The 26,987-nt window shown below is 60.0% G+C and overlaps 1 protein-coding gene across 3 annotated transcripts in view; it reads left to right on the top strand.

Moving 5' to 3' along the window:
• Positions 1–2,915: 2,915 nt before the first annotated feature.
• Positions 2,916–26,987, top strand: part of NHSL2 (NHS like 2) — a 42,521-nt gene continuing 18,449 nt past the window's right edge. The window contains exon 1 of one of the 3 annotated variants that reach the window (XM_069867791.1): positions 2,916–3,174. In XM_069867791.1, the coding sequence (XP_069723892.1) occupies positions 2,931–3,174 (244 nt within the window). In that variant the 5' untranslated portion in view covers positions 2,916–2,930. Of the gene's footprint in view, positions 3,175–22,654; positions 22,767–26,744; positions 26,906–26,987 lie in introns of those variants that run through there. The other 2 variants (XM_069867793.1, XM_069867792.1) reach the window with 2 other exon arrangements.

Raw genomic sequence — 26,987 nt, forward strand, 5'->3', positions numbered from 1 at the left:
GAAAATCAGATAAACTCATGGTTAGGTCGGGCTACCTGCCTGCACTCCCCACCACCAGCGGGACCCAGTCCAGCTGCACATTGGAGCTGTTAGGAAGGACATTTTAAATGTGGCTCTTGAGTTTTGCTCTATATGGAAACCTTGACCTAAGCAGATCTCTGTGGGAAAGCCACAAAAATAGGCAGGCACATTGTCCCTGTGTGTTCTTTCAGGAGGAAACAGGCAGCAGGAGAGGTCAGTGCTGGGAAGGGAAGGTGCGCTGGGGCTGGGAAGTGACCAGAGCAGGAGCGAGCTCCCCATAATCAGCCTGTTCTTCCCCACTGTACCAGAGATCCTGAGGGGCTCCAGATGCTCTCCTTACCCACCCAGCGACTCATGATCTGACTGACCAGGCCAAGGTGATCAGGCTGACTTCGCTCTCTTTACCTCCCAACAGGATGTGAGCCCATGCCTCAGTTTCCCCATCTGCAATGCATAGAAACCTGCAAGGTGCAGGGGAAGGAGGTGCCTCAACAAAGCTACAGTGTGGTTTCACAGGCAGTGTGCAAGAGCTGGCCTCTCATGCAAGGGGGAATGGGGAGACATGCATCGCTCCCAGGAAATCCGTTCAAACCTGTGATTGTGATGAGGTGTTGTATTTGCCCTCTCCAGCTTAACCCCTCGCACTGTCTGGAAAGCTGTGTCTCAGAAAAGGACTGGGGAGTGCTGGCCAACAACAGCTGAATCATGAGCCAGCAGTGGCCCAGGTGGCCAAGAAGGCCAACAGCACCTGGCTGGGATCAGCCAGTAGTAGCAGGGAAGGGATCATCCCCCTGGACTCCGCACTGGTGAGGCTGCACCTTGAATCCTGGGTTCAGTTTTGGGCCCCTCAGTGCAGGAAAGACCTTGAGGGGTTGGAGCACGTCTGGAGAAGGGAAAGGAGCTGGGGAGTGGGCTGGAGCCCAGGAGTTGGAGCGGCTGAGGGAGCTGGGGCTGTTTAGCCTGGAGAAGAGGAGGCTGAGGGGAGACCTCATTGCTCTCTGCAGCTCCTGGAAAGGCGGCTGGAGCAAGGTGGGTGCTGGGCTCTTCTCCGGCGTATCAAGTGATAGAATGAGAGGAAGTGGCCTCAAGTTGTGCCAGGGGAGGTTTAGATTGGATATTAGGAAAAATTTCTTCACTGACATAGTGGTGTAGCCCTGGCAGAGGCTGCTCTGGGCAGTGAGGGGGTCTCCATCCCTGGAGGGGTTCAGAAACCATGTGGCCATAGCACTTGGGGACATGGTTTAGCAGGCACGGTGGGTTGATCTGAAGGTTGGACTGGAGGTCTTTTCCAACCTTAACGATTCTATGATTCTAAGAAAAGGAAATGAGGAGGAAAACCCCCAAACCCTGAGCAGGTATTTTTAAGCATTTGCTCCTCACTCAGAGGACTCCACGTGGTGCCACAGCTCAGTGCAGAGCGCCCTTGTCCAGCCTCGGGCTGTCCCTGCTCTCCCTGCTGTGCCGGGTGCTGGGGGCATGCAAGGAGCTCCCGTCTTTGCGCTGCCCAGGCCTCGCGCCAGCACAGGCACAAGCAAGGAAGCAGTAACTGCATTTTCAGATTAAACCTGACCTCCCCAGAGGCTCTTATGAGGCACAGAGGGGTTCCTCCCCACTTCCCACCCTGGCACTGTGCTTCATCCCCATGTCCCCTCCAGGAAACACCCGTAGAGCCACAAGATTATGCTGTCAAGGCATAGTTTAGTTCCTGAAGAGGAAAAAACTTTGGCAAGAAGGACAGATTAAATAAGAGCATGTTCAATTTAACCTGATTAGGAAAGTGGAAAAGGCTCCTTGAGTGCTGGCAGGGATTCTACGCTCCCTGCCGCTCTCACTGAGGATGGCGAGTTCCTGCACTTGACCGGGTCCTCGGTGCGAGCAGCGTGGCTGAAGGACTGGGAAATCCAACTCATCGCCCTGTGTGGGGTACCCTGACCAGGCTCATTCCTTGAACAGGACATGGCCAGGGGCATGTGGTACGGGGCACTCCTCGGCATGGTAGGTCCAGGAACCTGAGAGAAGAGGCTCTGAAGGCTGTAGTGACATCCAATTCCAGGTGTTCCCCCCCCTCGCCCTTAGGGGAGAGAGCAGCCCCACATCTCTGCTCAGGGGCTTCACCCTGCCCGAGCCTCGCCCAGCACCGGGATATCTCAGCAGCATCCCATGGCAGGTGGCAGATGGTTTCATACAGGGGAATTTTTGCTCCTCAGCCAGCACAAGTATTTGCTTTAGTGTGCGCTGGGGAGAGGGGGAACGGGCAGAGGAGAGCAGCTGCTGGGGGCCAGGAACGTCCCAGCGAGAGGAATGCTGGAAAAATGCAAGATGAATGTGCTTCCCCAGAGACCTCACCAAGATCCCAGGGAAGCCAGGAACCCGTGGGAAGGGCTGATGGTGCCCGAATGTCACCAGGAGGGAAGCATCGGCGGCTGCGGTGCCCGCGCCCTGCCGAGCCGGAGCCGGAGCCGGAGGGAAAGGAGCCGCTGGAGGTGCCGGTGTCCCCCGCGCTGGCACCTGGAGGGCAGAACCGGCCCCGGGGGGCTCAGCCCGGAGCGGACTCGCAGCCCCCTCGCCCTCCCGGCTGCCCCGGACCCCGAGCATCCCGAGCGGGGCCGCTCCTCCTCCTCTTCTTCCTCCTCCTCCTCCTCCTCCCACCGGCCGGCAGAGCCCTCGCAGCCTCGGGGCTGGCCGGGGGCAGCCGGGCCGGGAGGAGCCGACACCACCCGAACCGGCCCGAGCCGAACCGAGCCGAGCGGAGCCGAGAGGAGCAGAGCAGACCCGAACCGGGCTGAGCCGAGCCGAGCCGAGCGGAGCCGAGAGGAGCAGAACAGACCCGAACCGGGCCGAGCCGAGCCGAGCCGAGCTGAGCCGAGCGGAGCCGAGAGGAGCCGAACAGACCCGAGCCGAGCCGGGCGATGCCGTTCTACAAGCGCCGCGTGGTGTCCCGGCGCTGCCGGCCGGCGCTGCCGCTGTCGGAGCTGCGGGACGTGTGCAGCCTGGCGGCTCTCACGCTGCTCCGCCAGCTCGCCGAGCTCTGCGGCCACTCGCTCGCCCTCCTGGGGGACATCGAGGGGCACGTCCTGGCCCTGGGGCACCGCACCGGGCGGCTGCACCGCCGCACCGCCCGCCTGCAGGCGCTGCTGCTGCGGGCGGACACAGGTAAGGGACCCCGGTAAGGGACCCCGGTAAGGGACCCCGTCCTGCCCCCGGCTCCGAGAGGGATCCCGCCTGCCCTCCTCGCTGCAAGAGGAGACGCACGGGGCCCCCGTCGGGGCTGCGCCCCGCTCCGTCCCGTCTCCGCTCCCCGGTGCAGGGGGATGCGCGGTCCCCCCCGTCGGGGCTGCATCCCACCCCGTCCTGTGTCCCCTCCCCGGCGCGATGGGCAGCCTGGGGTACCCGTGTCGAGGCCACATCCCGCTCCGAGAGGGATCCCGTCTCCTCCCCTCGGTACTACGCGGGATGCACGCTACCCCTGTCTGTGCTGCACCCCACTCCATCCCCATTATGGTTGGACTCGATGATCCGATGCATCTTCACAGAATCGTAGAATCACTAGGTTGGAAAGGACCCACTGGATCATCCAGTCCAACCTTTCCCATAATGGTGCTTACTGCTTGCACACAGAAATACTACAAGAAAAGGTGGTTCGTTACCATAATTTTTCCACACTTGCATCATCAGAGCTGATTTCCACTGCTTCTCAGTGTGGCACAGCTCTTCCCAACGTGGTGATTCTATGATTCTATGGTCTCATCTCCTCTCCCCGGTGCAGGGGGATGCGTGGTACTCCTGTCAGGGCTGCACCCCACTCCGAGAGGGATCCTGTCTCCCCTCCCCTGTGCAGGGAGGTCTCTGCCACCATTCCCGGTCGTGGTCCCACTGGGTGCACCTCTCCAGGCGCTCCTGCTGTCCAAGTCCCTGCTGCTCTGTCGGCAGAGCTGAGGAACGGCGCAACCGAGGATTGGTGATGGGGATCGCCAAGCCCTTTCCTTACCAGTAGCCAGGGCAGGCAGGGGAAGCGCACGGACCTGTGGCATTGGGGTGAGGCTGGGACAGCTCAGCAGCAGCCTGTCCCTCTGCCTGGCCTTGATTTTCCCTCACACAGTGGGCATTTTCCAGGCTGCCGGCCAAGCATGCGTTTCACGCTGTGTCCCCAGTTGCTGGGGGCCGTTTCATTCCAGGCTCTCCGGGAAAGCAGGGACACGGGGCTGTGGGATCTGTTCCTCACCTTGGATGCTTCACCCGCTTCCCGGGGCAGGGGACTGAGGTATCCAGCCCCTCACTGTCAGCCAGTGTGTGGTTGCAGATTAGCATGGAGCAGTCTTCACTCGGGTTTTATGTGGCCGGGAAAAATTGTAGCCGGGTGTCCTATCTGCCCATCCCCTCTCCTGGCAGCGAGCAGAGTTTGTTTTTGCCTGGACTGCTTTCATTTCTCATTTCAAGTGTTTCAGTTTGGCATGGGCTTCTGTGCTGGGTCAGAAGCGGGCAGCCCATTTCGGAGAAGCTTAAAATAAGCTTGTTTTGGAATTGTTTATAAAAGATTATTTTAAAAGGCTTTGTGGGACGGGGCGGGGAAGCGTTGTTGGAGCATATTTTCCCCAGGAGCACAGCGCATTTCTCAGGCCCTTTGTGAAACGCGTGCCTCTTGTGCATGCAGCAAACCCCTTTGCAAGTGCTGTTTTGCTGTTCTGTCTGTGTGGAGCCGTGGGAAATGACTGCCAGAGCCTCGCAGCGTGCTTCCCGGATGCAGGGAGCAAGTGGAGCACTCAGCCTTGGCCTGGGAGATGCACTGCTCTTGCAAGCGCTGGTGGACCAAACCAGTTACTGAGGTAAGAAGAGGCTCCAGCAGTCCCACGCATCAGCCAGTAGAGAAATGAGGGAACAAGGAGGTGGCATAGTGCCCCAAGCTGACCCACAGGCAGCAACAATGCCAAACCCTGCAGCTTTGTCACTGTACGTGCAGGACCAGTGTCACTGGGAGGAGGAGCTGGCCGTGATGGTGAGCAGATGGTCCCTTACTGCCTGAGTCTGGCTGGCAGGTTGGCAATCCTCTCGGTGGCCGCAGGAGCCTTGTGTGACTGCAAGCGGCATGTGGGAGATAGCAGAGGGGGCTGCAGCACAGCGAGGGTGGGAAGGCAGCCGCTGCTGCAGGCAGTTGGGTTGGTAGCCCCCAGGTTGTGTTTTCAGCTGTGTGTCAGTGCCGTGTACCTGGAGTTTCTCATGGAGCAGCATCAAAGCCAGTTCCAAGCAGTGCGCATAACGTGGGGGGCAAATAGTGCTGCAGCTCCTCATTGGAGCCCTATGAAAATGCACATGTGCAGGTGTGCAGGTGTGCAGGTAGGGCTCCCTGAGATGCTGGATTGGAGGTGCATGGTGAGAAAAAACATAGAATGGTTTGGGTTGGAAGGGACCTCAAAGCCCATCCAGTTTCACCCCCTGCCATGGGCAGGGACACCTCCCACTGGATCAGGGGCTCCAAGCCCCATCCAACCTGCCCTTGAACACCTCCAGGGATGGGGCAGCCACCACTGCTCTGGGCAGCCTGGGCCAGGGCCTCCCCACCCTCACAGAAAAACATTTCTTCCCAAGATCTCATCTCCATCTCCCCTCTTTCAGCTGAAAACCATTCCCCTTGTCCTATCCCTTCACTCCCTGATCCAGAGCCCCTCCCCAGCTTTCCTGGAGCCCCTTTCAGCACTGGAAGCTGCTTTAAGGTCTCCCCACTGCCGTCTCTTCTCCAGGCTGAACAACCCCAACTCTCTCAGCCTGTCACTGTACAGGAGGTTCTCCAGCCCTCACATCATTTCCATGGCCTCTTCTGGATTTGCTCCAACAGCTCCATGTCCTTCCTGAGCTGAGGACTCCAGAACTGGACGCAGGGCTCCGGGTTTGGTCTCACTGAGCAGAGCAGAGGGGCAGAATCCCCTCCCTCCCTGCTGGTCCCACTGCTTTGGATTCAGCCTAGGAGATGCTTGGTTTCTGGGCTATAAGCAATTATTGCCAGCTCATGTTGAGCTTCTCACCCACCAGCACCCCAAGTCTTTCTCCTCAGGGCTGCTCTCAATCCATTAAAAATGCCTTGGGGTTTTTTTTTGTGTGAATAGCTGGGGTGGTGTGAGGTCAGTGGAGCTGTGCCCACCACACCTCCCCTTCACCCCTTCTCCATCTCCAGATTTGAGGGGGGTTCATTTCTCCCCATACCCCAAGGGGAGCACTACCCACCCCCTCCACCCGCTCCTCATCCATCTGCTGATGTGGTTCCTGCAGCCAGATGGATGCGGGAGCCCCTGGCTTTACTGAACTCTTTACTTAAGGGAAGAACAAAATTTCATTTGCTGTTTCGTTGGTTGTTTGTTTTTCTAAGAGCTCCAGCATCAGCCTGTCCCCAGGGAATGGTTCATGTCACTGCAGGAAGGGAGCTCCTTGCATGCCCCCAGCACCCAGCACAGCAGGGAGAGCAGAGACAGCCCAAGGCTGGATGGGAGCGCTTTGCACCGAGCTGTGGCACCATGTGGAGTCCTCTGAGTGAGGAACAAATGCTTAAAAATCCCCCCACTCAGGATTTGGGGTTTGGGTTTTTTTTTTCCTTATTTCCATTTCTTAGAATCACAGAATCATTCATTTGGAAAAGACCTTTGAGATCATTGAGTCCAACCGTACTTATCCACTTCCCTGGGCAGCTGTTCCAATGACTGAGAACCCTTTCAGCAAAGGGGTTCCTAACATCCAATGTAAACCTCCCCTGGCACAACTTGAGGCCAGTTCCTCTCATCCCATCACTTGATACTCTGGAGAACTGCCCAGCACCCACCTCACCACAACCTCCTTTCCAGGAGCTGCATAGAGCGGTGAGGTCTCCTCTCAGCCTCCTCTTCTCCAGGTTAAACAGCCCCAGCTCCCTCAGCTGCTCCAACCCTTGTTCTCCAGCCCCTTCCCCAGCTCCATTCCCTTCTCCGGACATGCTCCAGCCCCTCAAGGTCTTTCCTGAGGGGCCCAAAGCTGAACCCAGAATTCGAGGTGCAATCTCACTAGTGCAGAGTCCAGGGGGACAGTCCCTTCCCTGCTCCTGCTGGCCACCCCATGGCTGATCCAAGTCAGATGCTGTTGGCCTTTTTGGCCACTTGGGCCACTGCTGGCTCATGTTCTCGAAGACAGTCCAGTGGCCAAAATTCCTTTTCTCCTTTTAAACTGGAGTAAAACGCCATATTGTCCCTGGGAGATGTGAGGAGAAATCAAACAGGACCAAACATGCCCTAGCATCGCGTTTCCAGAGCCAGTGGGGTGCAGATGATGTGTTGCAGCCATCCTTGACCAGCTTGTAAGAATAGCGATGGATCAGGCACCGGGAGTGAGTGGATGCTATCCCTTTCAGGCAAGGCTGGAGCTGGAATCAGCCCAACAGGATGCCAGCTTCGATCTCCACTGGGCTGGGTTAATCCCATCCACTGGCTCCTTGCTGACACCATATGGTGAGGATAGGAGACTTCTGATGCACCAAGAGAGGTTTAGATTGGATATCAGGAAAAAATTCTTTACCAAAAGAGCGATGAGGCACTACAAGAGGCTGCCCAGGGCAATGGTGGAATCTTCAACCCTGGAGAGGTTCAAAAGCCATGTAGATGTGTTAGTTCAGGACGTGATTTAGCAGGCACAGTGAGGTTGGGCTGATGGTTGGACTGGATGAGCTGAGAGGTCTTTTCCAACCTTAAGGATTATATGATTCTTGGGGGTCTTGCAGTACGTGGGAGCGCTCCCCAGGAGAGCACAGCCATGCTGCCCATGGAGAGGCAGGGCACAGGGTTGGCTGCCGAGCCCTGAGCAGCCAAGCTCACTCCAGCTCAGGTTGGCACATGGTGATTTGCCCTTCCCAAGGACAGTCCTCGTGTCGCTTCAATTCCCAGGTCTGGGCATACCCAGCTGAGTCAGAAGCCTTTGATCCAAAAGCCATGGTGTCCTTGCTGTCAAGAGAAGCCCCATGGCTGGGGAGATCAGGTCCCCAGCTGTGGAGGCTCTGGGAGCTGCTTTGTCTTCCTCATCAGGAGTGGGGAGAAGCTGGTGTGGCAGCGTTGCTGCCGGATGAAGGACCTGCACCACAAAGAGCTGGAGGAGTTCTTCAGCAGCAGCCAAGGGCTCTCAGATTCCTCTGCTCTTCTTCATTCACAGTTGCTGGAGAGCCAGAAGGGTGTGCGTCTGACCCCAGGGAGCAGTGGCTCTGCGGGGAGGGAAGGACGCCAGGGCTGGGCACAGCGGTCCCGCTGCAGCCAAGGGCAGAGCAGGCTCCTCGTCCCACTCCCCCTGGCCCAGGCACGTCTTGGAGGGGAGGCACTGGGCACAGCTCTCCTGCCAGCGCTTGCACTTGGCAGGCCAGGGAAGCCCCCAGTGCTGACCTCCAACTGGGATGTGGCTCCATGGGCACCGGCTGGATGAGCTGAGCCAGCTCCCCCAGCTCAGCCCTCTCCCCTCAGGACCCAGCAGCTCTAGAAATAGATCTCAGCAAGGAAAAGGATGGGGCCCCGGCGCCGAGAGCTATTTAAACCATCGTCCCTGAAGAGCTGTGGGGATGATTCTCTGGAAGAAACCCTGGGCTGTGCTGGCAGGAGGAGCTGTTTACTGCTCTCGCTGAAACATGCAGCGTTCGCTGTACTCTGACCTCCCAGCCTTCGTCTTAAAACAAGCCACCGAGACAGGCAGAGCCGTCAACCAGCCCATGGCTGCTGCCCTCCACATCTCTGACTCTTGCTCACTGGGTGGGTAAGGGCTGGCACAGACATTATTCCCCGGCTCCTGTCACTGGTTTAAAAGAAAAAAGGAGAGAAAGAGCGAGAGAAAGAGCGAGAGAAAGAGCGAGAGAAGAGAGAAAGAGAAGAGGAAGAGGAAGAGGAAGAGGAAGAGGAAGAGGAAGAGGAAGAGGAAGAGGAAGAGGAAGAGGAAGAGGAAGAGGCGGGGAAAGGAGGGGAAAGGAAAGGAGGGGAAAGGAAAGGAGGGGAAAGGAAAGGAGGGGAAAGGAAAGGAAAGAACCCTTGCTGACTTGTTGGAGTTCCCTGCCAGGCTGGAGTGGCTGGGCTGTCCCTCAGCCCCAGGAGGAGCCGGTGCCAGGGCTGCAGCCACCCCTTGCAGCCATGACCACAGCCCCAGGGACGCACCCGTGTGAACCTGCTGCAGACCCATGGCTCAGTCCTAGGGTCTGGTTAGCTGCGCCCTGCTCCCTCCAGCCCCGCAGCCACTCTCCATGGGGTCAGTGCCTTTCAGGTCTTAGTGAAGACGCTTGGGAGCGGTGCAGGGCTCTCGTCAGCCCTGGAAAAAACTCAAACCCAGGGAACAAGAACAGTTGGTTCAGCGTGAGATGTGTCTTCGTCCTCTGCGTGTCAGCAGCCACTGCTCATCTCCACAGCAGCCCTGACCCAGAGTGGCCAGCACCACTGCCAGGAAGGAGCACTTGTCAGAGGGCAGCTGTGCATCTCCTCAGCCATCAGGACAGACCTTAGAGCAGCTTTGAATCCGGAAAGGGGCTTCAGGAAAGCTGGAGAGGGGCTTTTGATCAGGGAGTGCAGGGACAGGATGAGGGGGAATGGGTTTGAGCTGAAAGAGGGCAAACTGAGATGAGATCTTAGGCAGAAATGTTTTGCTGTGAGGGTGGGGAGGCCCTGGCCCAGGGTGCCCAGAGCAGTGGTGGCTGCCCCATCCCTGGAGGGGTTCAAGGCCAGGTTGGATGGGGCTTGGAGCCCCTGCTCCAGTGGGAGGTGTCCCTGCCCGTGGCAGGGGGGTTGGAAATGGTTGGGCTTTGAAGTCCCTTCCAACCCAAACCATTCTATGATTCCATGGCTATGGCAAGTGCGGGGTGAGGGCTGCTTGCCCCGACAAGCAGTGCCGAAGCAGTTTCGTGGAGGTCCCCACCCTGGGAGCCCAACACTGCTCAGACTGGCCACAACCCACCACAGCCTCCTCTGCTGAGCGGAACAGCTCCCAGAACCCTTGCAGACCTCCAAGATGTTTTCTCCGCCTGCTTTTTTCTAAACCAGCAATGATTTCAGCATTGGACGGGAGAGCGCAGCTCCCCTAAAGGCTGCCTCGGCGTGGGCGGGAGATGGGAACCTGACCAAAGCTGGGATGGATGGCTCCAGCTGCCAGACAAAGGGAGCAGGGAGCCGCACCCTCAGTCTTGACAGGATCCGTCTGCAGGAGCAGCTTGGTGAAAAGGTGGATCAATGAATAACGCACGTCCCACCCAGACCCACTTTGTCTGGTAGCCACCCTCAGCCGTGGGCTGACAGCTGCTCCCCAACCGTGTGCTGCAGGCAGCAGGGTGGTTCAGAGGAGACACCATCACTGCCTTTCAGCAGCTTCCCTACATTGCTCAAGGTGCCCGGCAGAGAAGGACCTGGGAGTGCTGGTCAACAGCGGCTGAACACAAGCCAGCAGTGACCCAGGTGGCCAAGAAGGCCAAGAGCATCCTGGCTTGGATCAGCCACGGGGTGGCCAGCAGGAGGAGGGAAGGGATTGTCCCCCTGGACGCGGTGCTGGTGAGGCTGCACCTCGAATCCTGGGTTCAGTTTTGGGCCCCTCAGTGAAGGAAAGACCTTGGGGGGCTGGAGCACGTCTGGAGAAGGGAATGGAGCTGGAGAAGGGGCTGGAGAACAGGGGTTGGAGCAGCTGAGGGAGCTGGGGCTGTTTAGCCTGGAGAAGAGGAGGCTGAGGGGAGACCTCATTGTGCTCTGCAGCTCCTGGCAAGGAAGGTGGAATGAGGTGGGTGCTGGTCTCTTCTCCTTAGTAATAAAAAATAGGATGAGAGAAAATGGCTTTAAGTGGCACCATGGGAGGTTTAGATTTGATATTAGGAAAAACTTTTTCTCTGAAAGGGTTCTGAGGCACTGGAACAGCTGCCCAGGGCAGTGGGGGAGTCACACAGAATCACAGAATCACTAGGTTGGAAAAAATCCACAGGATCATTGAGTCCAACCATTCCTATCAATCACTAAACCATGTCCCTCAGCACCTCATCCACCCATCCCTTAAACACCTCCAGCGAAAGTGACACAACCCCCTCCCTAGGCAGCCTCTGCCAGTGCCCAATAACCCTCTCTGTGAAAAATTTTCTTGGGATGTCCAGCCTGAACCTCCCCTGGTGGAGCTTGAGGCCATTCCCTCTCGTCCTGTCCCCTGTCACTTGGGAGAAGAGCCCAGCTCCCTCCTCTCCACAACCTCCTTTCAGGTAGTTGTAGAGAGTCACCATCTTTGGAGGTGTTTAAAAGACAGGTGCTCGAGGATGGTTCAGTAGTGGACAGGGACAGCTGGACTCAATCTCAAAGGTCTTTTCCAACCAAATGATTCCATGATTCCGTGAAAAAGCAGCCCTAGCTGGGCTTTGCCCCCCTCCATCATCACAATCCGCTCCCATCACACCTGTGGTTGTGCAGTCCCTGGTGTCCCTGTTTCCTCCTGCCTGGCCCAGACCCTGAAGCAGGAGCTTTGAACAGCAACTCTTTTACTTTTAGTGTTCCTGTGCTAGAATGCTTCCTCTTATAACATCACGTCGGCTGTGAATATGGCAGTGGTCGTGGTGTGCAGGAACATGGATAAGCTTCAACTATGTGTCTCCAAAGAAGGCTATGTCATCTGAAAGCAGTCTGAAGGATGCATTCACCTCCATGTGGAAGGAAGAGTTGAAGCTCACCTTGGCAAACAGTTTTCCGGCTGTGGAACGTCTTGGTGTTCAGAGAAGGAAGAGGTGTGAGCATGCAGGCAGGATTGCTGCGCACGGCTTGTGTCTAGGTTGTCTGAGCAGCGAGGAGAAGCGGGGTGATCATTTTGCTGGCTGAGTTTCTGGTAGCACCCAATGGAACATCCTGACTCACAGAAGGGCCTTCCACTCTCTTCTTCAGCCAGTTTCTTTGTAAAGACCAGTAGTTGGTGTGGCTGGGTTCCAGAGAGTAGGTGACGCTCTGGACCAAGCTGGAGGGCTCTGTCCCACCTCGAGAGGATGCTTCTTGGTGTTGCCACATGCTGGACTCAGGGGTGACGCTACAAGCACTTACCCTGCTGCAGATTCTCATCTCGTTGCCCCAGCACCTTTGGAAGACTTTCCTAGCTGTCAGGTGCCAGATGCTGCACAAAGCTGGTGGAGCATCTCCACGCAGTGTGTATTGCTGCTCCCGGGTTCAGGAACGGTCGTGTTGAGGCTGTAATAACTGAAAGGCAGGAGCTTCTCACCCCAGGGCCAGGCTCCCTACTACCAGCCGGGGCTGGGTTGGATGGGGCTTGGAGCAATTTGATGCAGTGGGAGGTGTCCCTGCCCGTGGCAGTGGGTTGGAACTGGGTGGGCTTTAAGGTCCCTTCCAACCTAAACTATTTTATTGTTGTATCACTGGAAGGCTTCCAGCTGCCATGGCCAGAGTTCCTACCCCTGCTCCCAGGGGTGAAATACTGGGGCCAGCGTGCAGAGTGCCCACCACAACCCCATGTGGGGCAGAGGGCCTCATGCTGGGCTTTCAGAGCACCCCAGAGCTTTGCCCCAGGTCCAAGGTCCAGGCTGTGGCTCCCAGTGAGCACGGGTTTCAGGAATGCTCCCATCACTGGGCTGATGGGGCACTGGGGCAAGGGCACAGTGGAGCTGGCAAAGCAAGCAGAGCACCCAGCTGGCAGCGCTGTGGCACCTGCGGGTGCCGGGCGGCTCTGTGCTGCGGGCACCTCACAGGGATGTCCACAGCAGGGGCAGGGGATGCTGATACAAGCCGCCAGCAACACGTCCTGCCTCCAAAGCCCACAGCACCCCAGAGCCTGTGTCCTCATGTCCTCGTGTCGCTCACCCAGCCCTTGCTGTCCCCACTGTCCAGCTGAAGCTGCCCTGTCCCTTGCAGGACACTGAGACAGAGAGCAAAGGCTGCTGCTCTGTCCCCCATCCCAGCTGCCAGTAGCGTTTGCCTCCAGGCAGGGCACCCCCACCCTGTTAGAGGAAGGGTGTTGGGGCCAGAGAACAGGTCTTACGAGGAGCAGCAGAGAGAGCTGGGGATGTTTAGCCTGGAGAAGAGGAGGCTGAGGGGAGACCTCATTGCTCTCTACAACTACCTGAAAGGAGGTTGTGGAGAGGAGGGAGCTGGGCTCTTCTCCCAAGTGACAGGGGACAGGACAAGAGGGAATGGCCTCAAGCTCTGCCAGGGGAGTTTCAGGCTGGATATAAGAAGAAAAGTTTTCACGGAAATAGTCATTGGATGCTGGCAGAGGCTGCCAAGGGAGTGGGTTGAGCTACAATCCCTAGAGGTATTTAAAGGACAGGTGGATGAGGTGCTGAGGGACATGGTTTAGTGGTTGATAGGAATGGTTGGACTCAATGATCCTGTGGGTCTTTTCCAACCTCGTGATTCTGTGATTCTGTGTGACCCCTGAGTAGTGGGGTGCCCCATGTACCTCCTTGAGGCATGTCCTGTGGCCTCACTGCCACCCACGGGGGCTGTGGCTGTGCCTGGCACTGCGCAGAACAGCCCAAATACCACCAGGGGCCAACCCTGTGCACGCTGGGCACCCACGGCTTCATTCCTGATGGGCATGAGGGGAAACGCGGACCCATCAAGGACCTCCGTCCCATGGCTGCTCAGGAACCCATGAGCCCTTTGAGGACTCCTATTCAGATCCCACCATGGCCCATGCTGCCCAGATACCTGGTACCCAGCACCCCACGGCTGCCCTGCTGGCACTGGGGCTGAGCAGCACGCTGGCCGATGCGTGCGCATGGGGACCCTTCCTTGGCAGCACAAAGCTGGGATTGAGGGAGAGCTCGCACGGTGCTGAACAGGCTGAGTGTGCTGGTGGGGAGAATCGACTCTTCTCACCATGCCAGCGGGCTCTGCCACCCCCCTCCTGCGCTCGTGCCTGGCAGTGAGGACAGCCTCCCACAACGGGCAACGCGATGCCGCTGGCGGGGGAGCAGGCTGGCGCTCCGGGAGCCGGCAGCAGTGTGTGCGTGGCTCTGGGTGAGTACCCACCGGCACACCTGGGTGACCCACCCCATCCCCTGGAGCCCTGGCCCCCGGTGCAGACACCAGGCTGGCACATGGCAGTGACTGGCAGCCGTTTGCAGCTCTGGGAACCTTAGTGCGGGGGGAGGCTGAGCGTGGTGGGCATTGGGGAGCAGGTTGTTAGCACCTCAAGTTAATCTAATCATGGCAGATGTGGGGATCGAGCTAATTATCCCAATTAAGCAGGCAATGACTGTTAGTGGCAATTTTCCTCTCTTCCTGGCACCTTGAGTCACTGGCCACGTTCCATACTGAGCAGCACAACCCCAGCATGAACTTGCATCCTGCCTCAGTGTCCCCATGGCTGCACTAGGGCACCCCAATCCCTGGCACAGGGCAAACACCATCCTCACACGTGCACTTAGGTGTCTGAGCGTGCACCCGTGTTCCTGTTGCAGAGGCGCGGGGCTCCTGGGCATGCACTGGTTTTGGGGATCTGTGCCACCAGCGCTCCGTGCTGGCTGCTCTCAGATGATCCTCCACCCATCCATGGCTCTCATGGTCTCTGAGATCCTCAAGGAAGAGCGTTCCTGTAGCTCACAGCAAGCAAAGTAACCAGTTCCCTGCTTGTGGGCACCGAGAGGGGAAGGCAGTGCCTGGAAAGATGTTCATGGGTTGGCTCGACTTGAACTTGTGGGGTCTTTGATGTTATGGAGTCAGCCCTGAGACAAGCCTTGTATGTTTGCAGACCCCTTCACTGTCCCTTGCAGTTTGCTTGCACCCGTGGCTGCCCCCCCCACAAGCTATCAGTGGGGCAGGAGCTGCCCAGGCTCCTTCCCTGCCCGCAGTGCTGAGCACCAGGGCTCTCTCCCAGCCCTCCCAGCAGATGCTGGCATCTCCCTGCTGAGCAGGGCTTGCCCATCGCCATCCTGGGGGCTCTCACGCAGCCGCACCACACAGGAGCAGATCTCTCTTTGCAGACCCAGCTTGTAGGTGCCCCTTGCTCGGTGCACAGAGAGGTTCTCCCACTCCATCCGGCCCCCACGCACGTTCCCCCTCACCGCGGCAGCCGGCAGCGTCCCGGGTGGTCCTGGCTGTCAGGCAGCGCGTGGGCTGCTGGGGCCACCTGCAAGGGGCTGCCTGGGTGGGAGCAGCTCCCTTCCTGCCCTCCCCGAAGGCTGTAGGGTACAACCAGCCTGGGAGGGGGCTGTGGGGCCTGCGAATGCCGGATCCTGCACTTATCATAGAATCATAGAATCACCAGGTTGGAAGAGACCCACTGGATCATCTAGTCCAACCAACTTGGGGCACAACAACCCTGTGCAGCTACAGACTAGGATAAGTCTGGCTGGAAAGCTGCCTGGAGGAGAGGGACCTGGGGGTGTTGGTTGACAGCGACTGAACATGAGCCAGCAGTGGCCCAGGTGGCCAAGAAGGCCAATGGCATCTTGGCTTGGATCAGACACCGCATGGCCAGCAGGGCCAGGGAGGTTCTTCTCCCTCTGTACTCGGCACTGGAGAGACCGCTCCTCGAATCCTGTGTTCAGCTCTGGGCCCCTCACCATAAGAAGGATGTTGAGGCTCTGGAGCGAGTCCAGAGAAGAGCAACAAAGCTGGTGAGGGGGCTGGAGAACAAGAGGAGCGGCTGAGAGAGCTGGGGGTGTTTAGCCTGGAGAAGAGGAGGCTGAGGGGAGACCTCATTGCTCTCTACAACTACCTGAAAGGAGGTTGTGGAGAGGAGGGAGCTGGGCTCTTCTCCCAAGGGGCAGGGGACAGGACGAGAGGGAATGGCCTCAAGCTCCACCAGGGGAGGTTTAGGCTGGACATTAGGAAAAAATTTTTCACAGAAAGGGTCACTGGGCACTGGCAGAGGCTGCCGAGGGAGGAGGTTGAGTCACCTTCCCTGGAGGGGTTTAAGGGATGGGTGGACGAGGTGCTGAGGGACATGGTTTAGGGATTGATGGGGATGGTTGGATTCGATGATCCATTGGGTCTTTTCCAAGCTGGTGATTCTATGATTCTATGATTCTTTGGGCTTTTCCAGGCTGCTCCCTAGTGAGCCCTGGGACCGATGACTTTGGCAAATGGTTGCTGGGCAGCTGAGATGCTTCAGTTCTTCCCATTGTAACTCAGACTAGGAGAGAAACCCAACAGCAGGCTAGGTTTGGGTAGAGTCTGGACGAGGCAGGCAGCCCTGCCGACTGGTGGGTATGCGAGTGAGCTGGAGCAGAGGGAGGGTCTCTGAGCCCCTCTGAAGCATCAAGAAGAGGGGTTCCAGCGTGTATTCATCTGGAGAGTTGCTTGGCAGGCTCTGCCCCCCCAGTCCATGGTTAGGGATGATGTTTTGCCATAGAAAAGCATGCATGGTGGTGGGAAGGAGCTGTGTTTGTTCCTTAAAATCTTCTAGACCTGCCTGCACCGTCTGGTCTGGAGGTGGCTGATCCAGCTCACACAGCACCCGTGACCCATGCACAAGCAGTTTGTGGGTGCACGGCAGCTCGTGCTCTGTGCAGCTTCGCCTGCACCTGAGCAGTTCATCCATGCCTGCGATGCATTTTGGCTGCACCAGGCTTCCCACCCGGCATCCTCACCCTCCGCTGTCTCACAAGCGGCCAGGCAGGTTCTGGGACACAGCAGACATCGTGAGCATACACAGCCTTTCCAAACCTTTGCCAGCCCCGGAGTCTTCCCTGCTGCAGCCGATGCTGGTTCTGCAAGGCTGTGTGGCCCTGTGGGTTTGCAAACCCTCTTTTCTTGGTTTGGCCAGGACAGGCTGTGGATGCCTATGCTGTGCATACGGGAATGGCTTGTTTCACACTTCCGTGGAAAGCCCAAGGGCTCCCAGTGCAAGGGAGCTGGCTGGAAGAACTCAGACAAAAAGCTGGGGGTTTGTACAGGTAGAAGCTGCCTGCTGGTCCCAGGTTTCAGCTCAACTGTAGGGCAGGCATAGCCAGAGGTGAGGGCAGGGTGACAGGAAAACTTAAGTGTCCCACACCTCATTCGACTGCCCCAGGAGTTCTTGAGCCACAGTGAAGGTCTGTGGTTAAGGGAAGCCCCTGGCAGAGCCAGCAGCACAAAGCACTGTCGTGAGTCGTGCCGGGCCGCGCATGGCGCCTGTCAGCCTTGTGCCACCCGTGTTTTGGTAAGGGTCTTCTAAAGCCTCTCCGCAAGCCCCCCTGAGCCCAGTGCTATCGCTGCAGGTGTGGGGAGTGCTGTGGGGCCATCCCCTCCCCACAGACAGGCAAGGAGGACTGCTCGATCTGCTCCAGGCTTGGAGCAAAGCCCTTCCACCCAGTTCCGTTAACTACGGGAAGGGGGAAGCTGGCGCTGCCCACAGCCACATGAGCTGGCACGGCCCGACAGCGTGGGCACTGGGGTGGCATCTCCCCTCCAGGGGTCCCATGGATTGCATCCCTCATTGTGGCTCCCAGGATCTCCCGCCAGCTGAGCGGCAGCTGCTCCAGCTCCGTGGCTGCAGCATCTGCAGCAGCGACGCGTAGCTATATCTTTAAGAAGGGACCGGCCTAGGGTGGGAGAAGCCTTTCCATCCAGCTTTTCTCCCAGCAAACCTGGATCTAGTTAACATTAGCGAGCAAGTGAGCAGCAGAGTTGACTATCAGACTATACGCCGCTCCGGAACGGGGCGGCCGCCAGCTCACCCTGTGCGCGACCATGGGTGCTCAAGGCAGGCGGTGGGACACGGGGCAGCTTTTGTCCCCTGTGGCCTCAGTCCCTACAAGGAGAGGAAGAGGAGGAGGCAGAGCTGGGTACGTAGAAGTTTTATCCTCCTCCCCGCCTGCTGGATTCCCTGTCCGGCTCAGGGAGGGAGCTGGCAGCTCTGCAGGACAAGGGTCGGAGCATGGTGGGTGCGTGGCACGGGACAGGCGGCTGTCCCCACAGGTGGGTTCTGGCAGCCCCAGGGTTTCCCCGCATGGCCAGGATGGGCAGAGCTGCCTGCTTGGCTCCCTCTGGCTCCTACCCACACATGCTCAGTGATGGGGATGGTGGGATGGGGCCGGCTGGGGACCCCGTTGTCTGTCACACAAGGACACACTGAGTGTGACAGCAGGCAGAGCCCTGGGAGGGTGCAGTGCCCTCTGCTCCCCAGGGCAGCACCTTGCCCAGCCCTAGGGCTGGATGTGTCCTCCTTTTCCTCACCATAGGCTTGTGCTGGGACAGTGAGTATCTCCAGGGACCCCATGGAAGGTGCCCAGCGGGCAGAGGTGCTGCAGGATCCAGTGGCTGGAGGTGGGGGGGGGGGATGCCAGCGCCACACTTTGCACCCCAGTGTCTCTGCTGATGGGCTCATAAATGACACAAATGATTGACAGCATCATGGCACATGGTGGCAGTCCAGGTCTGCATTGTCTCTCTCGAGCAGCACTTTTGGGGTGAGTTCAGTTTTCCCAAGCCAGAGGAAGCTCTGGGTGGCTGAGGGTGCTGGTGCAGGTTGTTGGGGTGATCAGGTCCAGGATCCGTGTGTCCCCTGGGCGTGACCCTCTCTGTGGGCAGCTTGTCCCGTGCTGGTGACACAGTGGCCCCTGATGCTGAGCCCACGGTGTATTTTCCCACCCGTGAGCAGCTGGGAAGGCGCTGGTGCTGGGAGCAGCGGTCCTGAGCCTGGAGGAGAGCCTGGCTGTGTCACGGCTGGAGCTGGGCACAGTGATGCCAAGCTCCAGGTCGTGGGCACGTGGCGTTGGTGCCGCTCCAGCGGCTGCCGAGGACACAGGTGCTTGGAGGGAGCAAGACCACCAGCTCCTCCAGCCCTGGGCACACCAGCAGCAGGGAGGGCAGTGATGTCCTGTCCCAGGGAGGTTGGGTGAGCCCAGAGGGCAGCTCCTGGGAGCAAGGAAATCTGTTGCAGCACTGGAGGAATCCCAGGAATGCAGAACCTGGAGGGGACACGAGGTGGCACGGCAGTTTCAGCCCAGGTTTGCAGTCCCTGCAGGCAGATTCCCTGCCAGGGCCTCGAAGGGCAGCTGGGTGGTGCGGGAGGGCAGGATGGGGCGAGCAGAGGGGCTGCCCTGTTCCTGCTCCCCCGGGCTTGGCACAGCCCCGAGCCGTTGTTCTCCAATGAGCTCATCTGCTTCGCTGGTTATTGCATTTTAACATGGTCTCTTGGCCAGAAAATCATCAGCTCATCCACTTAGCGAGTGTTTATGGCTTCTTCAGAGAGGCTGCTTTCCCTGCCAGCAGAGGAGCTGCTTTGGAAAGAGAGCGCTGAGCTGCTCTCGCGCTCGGGGCTGGATGGAGCAGCCGGCGTGGGGTTTGCTGTCCCACGGCCACAGCGGGCGGCTGGGGCACCTTCGAGGCACTCGCCTTCTTGCCCCTTCGCTGGCCCTGTTGGGGTGGGAAGGATCGCACGGGAGCCGCTCGGCAGTGCGCAGGGAGCTGGCATGGGCTGCGAGAAGCGCGCAGTTGGGAAAGCGGGGGCGAGCTGCACACACCCACGGGGCGCGGAGGGGGACACAGGGGCGAGGGCTTTGCTGCAAAAGATGACGGGTAGCTCAGAGCAGTGGGAAGCTTGCTGGGCTCCCCGGGACACGGTGAGGAGAAACAGCTGGGTGGGTTGGCAGAGGAGCCGCCGCAGCGTGGCACAACCCCGTGCGCCTCGGCCTGACTGGGGGCTTGGGAGAACGGGAGAAAAGATTTTCTCGATGGCATTTTTACAGCCCACGCCAGGCTCGGCTCGGTCCGTCGTCCCCCCAGAGGGTGTGCGGGGGCCAGGGCAGGGGGGAGAACGGCTGTGCCGCCCGCGGCTCCTGCCACCGTCCCATCGCTGTCCCCACCAGCCAAAGAGCTGCCGCGGCCCTGACAGCAAGCGGCACAGTGTGGGGACGGGGGACAGTGCAGGGACAGAGGTGCCAGCATGGGGATGGGTTACAGTGCAGGGACAGAGGTGCCAGTGTGGGGACAGGTGACAGTGTGGGGACAGGTGACAGTGCAGGGACAGAGGTGCCAGTGTGGGGACAGGTGACAGTGCAGGGACAGAGGTGCCAGTGTGGGGACGGGTTACAGTGCAGGGGCAGGGGTGACACTGTGGGGACAGCAGTGACAACATGGGGACAGGGGTGCCAGTGTGGGGATAGAGGTGACAGTGTGGAGACAGGGATGCCAGCGTGGGGAAGGGGATGCCAGCATGGAGATGGGGGCACAGCATGGGGACAGGGGTGCCAGCACGGGGACAGGAGCACAGAGTGGGGACAGGGGTGACAGCATGGGGATGGGGGTGCCAGCATGGAGATAGGGGCACAGCGTGGACATGGGGGCGCAGCGTGGGGATGGGGGTGCCAGCGTGGGTCCCCCGCCCCGACGCAGGCTGTCACACCCACCTGCTCCCACATCAGTCACACAAACTGCTCCTTGCGCCAAGTACTGATCCAATTTGTGGCTGTTTCCATAACAACCTCCCAGCCCTTTCTGGTCCTTTCTGTCGCTGCGCAGCTGCTGAGCCCCGGCGTTAGGGATGCTTCAGCCCGGGACACCGCTAGCTCCCGGCAGGCTGGGGTCCAGGCCACGCTAAGCAAGTTTCCCCTCACCTAGAAGGTTTTTCTCCCCATCAGAGGTTTATGGTGAGGTTTGCACTGGGGAAGATGGAGCCCAAAGGCAATCCAGGCTCACAGGGGTCCCCAAGCATAGCTCTGCCCAGATGCTCAGCCCCAGGCATGGAGCCCTTGAAGGTGCTGCCAGCCAGAGACCCCCCAGTTTCTCCTGCCAGAGGAGGCCTGGACAGGCCTGGACTTTGGTCCCATGGCTTTCATCCAAGCTTTCCCCAGCGGGGGCCAGCTCCAAGAGCTCTCGCCCCGTGGTCTCCTGTCTCCCAGCTGTGCAGGGCTCAAGCTGCTCTTGGAGCTTCACGCTCCCTGCCCTCCTGCCTCCAGCCAGGCCCTACCCAGCCTCTGACACCACAGGGCCAGTCCCAGGTTCCCCATCACCCCCTGCACCCCCACCCAACCCTTGCACCCCCCAAGCCCCGCCCCCCTGCAACTCCAGGACTCCCCAGGACCCCCATCCTTTCCCAGCCCCATCACCCCCATCCACCCTCATCTCCATCACCCCTGCATCCCCACCCAACACCCACCCCCATCACCCCAGTGCCACCCACCCATCTCCATCCCCACCACCCCCTGCACCGTCCATCCACCCCCAGCCCCATCACCCTGAGAGTCGCCCACCAAACCCCAGGACTCCACTTCCAGCCCCATCACCTCCCACTCACCCAACCCCAGTCCCATCACCCCCAGGACCCCCCACCCGCCACCATCCCCATCACCCCCTGCATGACCAATCCAATCCCCTCCCCCCCATCCCCAGTCCCATCTCCCCCTGCAAACCCCCAACCCCAGTACACCCCATCCATTCCCAGCACCATCACCCTCAGGGCCCCCCACTCAACCCCAGGGCCCCCCATCCATTCCCAGGACCACCCTCACAACCTACTCCCAGCCCCGAGACCCCCCATCTATTCCCAGTCCTATCACCCCCATCCACTCCCAGCCCCATCACCCCCTGCATCCCCACTCAACCCAACTCCATCACCCCCAGCGTCCCCCATTCAACCCCAGCATCCCCCGTCTATTCCCAGCCCCAGGACCACCTATGCATGCCCCATACACCCCCATCTCCATCACCCCTGCATCCCTACCCAACCCCAGTGTCATCACCCCCAGGGCCCCCCACCCAACCCCAGCATCCCCCAGCACCCCCCTTCCATTCCCAGCCCCAGGACCACACTCACAACCCACTCCTAGCCCCAGGACCCCCCATCTATTCCCAGCCCTATCACCCCCATCCACCCCCATCTCCATCACCCCTGCATCCCAACCCCACGACCCCCCTGCACCCCAGCTCCATCCCCAGGCCCAGGACCACCCTCTAGACCCCCCATGCACCCCCAGCACCCCAAGGACCCCCAACCCCGTCACCCCAGGATCCCCCATCCATTCCCGCCCCGTGCATGCCCGTCTCCATCACCCCCTGCATCCCCACCCAACCCCAGTGTCATCACCCCCAGGGCTCCCCACCCAACCCCAGGACCCCCCAGCATCTCCCATCCATTCCCAGCCCCAGGACCATCCTCACACACCCCCAGCACCCAAAGGACCCCCATCCCCATCACCCCAGGACCTCCCATCCATTCCCAGCCCTATTGCCCCCATCCACCCCCGTCTCCATCACCCCCATCTCCATCACCCCCGCATCCCAACCCCATCTCCACCACCCCCAGGGCCCCCCACCCAACCCCAGGACCCGCCAGCACCCCCCATCCATTCCCAGCCCCAGGACCATCCTCACGAACCCCCACGCACCCCGAGCCCCCCAGGACCCCCTCATCCATTTCCACTCTGTGCACGCCCCGTCCACCCCCATCTCCATCACCCCGTTCTCCTTCATCCCCCAGGCCCCCCACCCCCTCGCGCCCCTCATCCATTTCCAGCCCCAGGACCATCCTCACGAGCCTCCCACGCCCCCCGAGCGCCCCATCACCCCAGGACCCCCCCATCCATTCCCAGCCCCATCACCCCCATCTCCATCACCCCCGCTCCCTTCCCTGCCCCCTCCCCGCCCCCGGGCCGCCCCTCCCTCTCCCGCCGGGTTTGCGGCTCGGGCCGGCGCGGCTCCTCCTCCTCCTCCTCCCCCTCCCCGTGCTCGTCCCCGTCCCCGGCGGGCGCGGGGCAGGCATGGGGCGGGCGGGGAGCGGCGCGGGGGCGGCGGCGCCGTGACCGGGGCGGCGCACGATGGGCAACGCGCAGCGCAAGGCACCGCGCGGCCAGCGCCGGGGCAGGATGCGCGCAGCAACAGGTACGGGAGGGACCGGCCCGAGCCCCGCCAGCCCCCTCCTCCCCGCCGCGGGATGCTCGGCTCCTGCCCCTTCCACCCGGGACGCCCCTGCGCCCACCCGCATTAACCCATCCACCCTCCCACCCGCTGTCCCGTCCACCCACCCCATCCACCCAGCCCACCCACCCGGCTTATCCCATCCTTCCACTCGCCCAGGCTACCCAGTCCACCCAGGTTACCCACTTCACCCACCCCGATTGCCCCGTCCACCCAGGCTGCCTCGTCCACCCGGGTTACCCAGTCCTCCCACCGACCCAGTCCACCCACCCACCCACCCACGTTACCCCATCCAACCACCCGGTCCACCCGTTCACCCGGGCTACCCAGAGCCCCCCTCACCACCCCCCCAATTACCCCAGTCCACCCCCCACCCCTACTCCCCCACATTACCCCGTCCACCCACGCACCCAGTTCTTTCAGGCTACCCAGTCCACCCACCCAGTTCACCCATTCACCCATCCACCCAGTTCACTCATTCACCCAGTCCACCCATCCAGGCTACCCAGCCCCCCCACCCCCCAGATTACCCCAGTCCTCCCCCCCTACCCTCTCAGATTACCCCGTGCACCCACACACACAGCTCACCCCATCCACCTACCCACCCACTCAGTTCTTCCAGGCTACCCAGTCCACCCACCCACCCAACCCAGCCCCTTCGGGTCGCTTGGAGGACACAGGGAGAGGTCACCTCCAGCTGAGGTTTGGCCTCGCTGGTGGGAACGGCAAGGGATGGGGCTGGCAGTCGGGCCACCTGTGGTCGTCTGGAGTGTAGAGCAGGTGCTGACCCACACCATGAGATGCACAGAGGCAGAAATGGGGATCCAGCTCTAACCATGGCCCAGGCAGCAGGGAGTGAGCACCAGCTGTAGGGAGCCAGCTCCAGCCATGGGGAACCAGCCCTGGGAAGCGAGGAGCCGGCTCCAAGCAGTGGGGCGCCAGCTCCAGCCATGGGGAGCCAACTCCAACCATAGGAGAGTGAGCCCTGGGCAGCAGGGAGCCAGCCCTGGGCAGCGAGCTGGCAGCTTCAACCATAGGGAGCCAGCCCTGAGCAGTGGGGAAGCAACCGTGGGCAGTAGGGGAGCAGTGGGGAGCCAGCCCGGGGTCGTGGGGAGCCCTTGCCAGCCCTCAAGCCACCTCCTGCCCAGGCAAGGAGCTTGTGGCCGCAGAGCCCCCTGCATCCCAGTCCCGTTCTCTCACCGACTGCACAGGCAGGGGTGTCTCTGCAGGACGTCATACCATAAATTATCTAAAGAAGGCAGAAAACCCTGCACATCTGCAGGGGGCATTGGGGGAAGCAGGGCTCGATGAGAGCTCGCTTTGAGCTGGGGGCACAGGGTACACTGAGGGCTCGCTCTGAGCTGGGAGTGGGAAGCTGAGTGCAGGTGCCCTCCAAAAAAAGCTGGCTCATACAAGCGAGACCTGTCCAGTCACTTGTTTGTCCCCACCTGGCTGGCCCAGGCAGTTCAGCAACCCTTTCCAGACACCAGGGACTGCAACTCCCCAACCCAGCTCCTGGAAATGCCAAGAGAGCTGGGAGGCTGGGGTCTGCCTGGCTCAGGAGTCCGAGGGCTGTTTCCCCGTGTATCCTCGAGTGCAGCGTGCTGGACGCTGCCGGCCCCGGCTCCCACTGCCCTTCACCAGGCTGCCAGCTCGAGAGCCGGGACGCAAGCTGGGAGCTGCGAGAGACCTCAGGAAAATTGCTTCAAAGCTGCAAGAAAATGGGGAGTGATTTTCACAGCCCAAGTGCCTGTCATAGCTTAATAATTAGCGGGCAGAGGGGGTGGAAGTACAGCCTGTCTCTGCCTAATTTTGCAGCCGCCGCTGTAGCGATTGTTGTGAGGGACTCAAACAGGGCAAAAGAGGTTCAGGTTGCATGGGGGGATCGGGAGGGATGCTGATTTAGAGGGTCCTGAGGGATGAAGGATGCTGTGGCAGGCGGGACCCAGCGCATCACCCTCAGCTCCCATCCCGGTGGGGCACAGAGGTGGGCAGTGGCTCAGAGGGGACCCGGGGAAGCTCGCCTGCTCCCTGCATGCTTGTTCCATGCTTGCATTCGTCCAGTGTGGCTTGGAGGGGGACAGGAGCTAATCACACATGTGCATCATCCAAGGGATTCTTGGGAGCTGCAAATCACCTTCCCAGCGCTGCCGGGAAGGGCCCAAGGGACTCTGCCTGTGCGCCGAAGCTGGTTCATCTCTGTCCTTGGGCACAGGCACGTCAGCCTGGAGATCTCCAGCAGATCTTACTCCCAGTGCCTGGACTGCCCCGGGGTGAGGACAGAGTTGCTGGAAGCAGGGAGGAACGGGATTTGAAGAGCTGGACAGCTCAAAACTCTTCTTAGGCCTGAAGCTGGGACAAAGACTTTGATGTTCCCAGGTTGGGCTGCTGGGACCTGAATGGCTTGAGCATTCCTGAGCAGCTACACGCAGGCTTCCTTGCAGAGAGGCGGCAGCAGGTCCAGGCTGGAGCTTATCTGCCGAGGGGAGGGAGCTGAAACTTGATAAGAAGCAGCCCTGCGGTGGGTCTGGGTTGCTGGCAGGGTGGGACGCATGCCGGCTGGAAGAGTAGGGCAGCAACTCATGGTACCAGGAGGTACCTTAGCTCTTCGCAGGCAGGATCATTCTGTACAGGGCAGCACACAGAAGGGTCTTTACGTTGGCATCCCTAATTATTAAAATCCACATTTCCTCCTATCCCTATGGGCAGGGCAAGGCCGCATGAATTTGGGGGGTGCAAACTTTAGCTTGGTCAATACATCTCTGATGCTTCTCTAACGCTGAGGGGGCTCACATCCCCCTGCACTCCTTTCTTGAGCATCAGCAGTCACGCAGGATGCTCCTGAGCCCATGGTGCTTGTTTGTGAGCGTGGTGGTGCTTGGAGGGGCTTGTCACAGAAGGCAGCGTGCTTGTAAGCTGTCAGAAGCAATGTAATGAGTTTACAGGTCTCTGTTCCTGGTGGTCTAGTGGGTCTGGGAGGCAGCTCTCCAGTTATTGCGTCTGTCCTCAGCTGGCACGATAACCATGGGACAGGTCTTCTTGTCCCTCCTATCTGTCAGAGCCACGTGCAAGTGCTGCTTGTGTTGCCGGGGAGGAATGGACTCTACAGGTATTTGCCATCCTTTAGCCATCCCATAGTTTGTGTCCATGGCATCGCTGGGTGCCTGGCACGGGGATGGGTGGCACTAGCCCCTGGCAAGGCATGTGCTCCCCATGCTGCCTCTGTGGTCCCAAAGCCACTTCCCTAAGCGAGCCAGGGCTTGGGGCTGCGTTCCCATCTCTGCTGCAGTCCTGGCTCCCAGGGGCCCGCATCCTCCTGGAAAATCAGCCTCAAGTTTACAAACCCCTGGGACACTGGGAAAATGGTCCCTGAGGAGCCTCTGCTCTTGGCTTTCGGAAGGAGTCCAAGCTGGTGGAAGCTCTGGGGGCTCTTGCAGCTTCCAGGGCAAAGTCAAGTGAATTCAGAGCGTTTTGAGATCGTGAGTTTTGAGAGTTTGGTGGCGGGGAAAGGCAGCTCAACCTAGCTGGGAGGCTGCAGTAGGCTCCAGGGCCCCGATTCCCCAGTGAGGATGCCAGTGGCTGCTCCAGGCAAGACATGCAGGGCCTGCCGTGATCTGCTGAAGGAGGATGATGCAGCCTGTGCTGGTGTCCCCCCAAGTGCCAGTTGCTTCTCCAGCCATGACTGAGGGATGTTTTGGCTCCAAGACTCCATTCAGCATGGGGCAGTCCAGCCTGTCCTTGCCATGGTCCCCATGACCCTGTTCCCTCTCCAACACTCCCGCTCCGTGCTGACCTGGTGCCGTTGCTGGACCCCCAGGCGAACCACCAGCAAGGTAGATGGATGGAGGATGGGCTGTGCAAAACCGTGGCCCTTTCGCCATCCCTCCTCCGGGAAGGAAGAGGGGCCGGGGCTGGGACAATGGGCTGTGGCGCTGACTCAAACAACCAGTTCCTGGTCGCTTCCTCTTGCCCTGGACTGGAGCTGGCTGCGGCTGGGAAGACAGTGAAAGCTCACTTCTCTCAGCCTGGTTTTAAAGCAAGGGCTCCCGCGCCTGCAGCTATGGCCAAGGCAGAGTGGCTGTTGGCGCCCTGGCACCTGGGAGGTAAGGCGGGCGGCGCGGGCAGGGGCAGCAATGGTGCTGGAGTTTGCAGGTGCCCTCGCTTAGCAGGGCCAGACCCCGGTTG

This window comes from Phaenicophaeus curvirostris, chromosome 13, assembly GCF_032191515.1.
Source record: "Phaenicophaeus curvirostris isolate KB17595 chromosome 13, BPBGC_Pcur_1.0, whole genome shotgun sequence".
In the NCBI taxonomy this organism is placed as follows: Eukaryota; Metazoa; Chordata; class Aves; order Cuculiformes; family Cuculidae; genus Phaenicophaeus; species Phaenicophaeus curvirostris.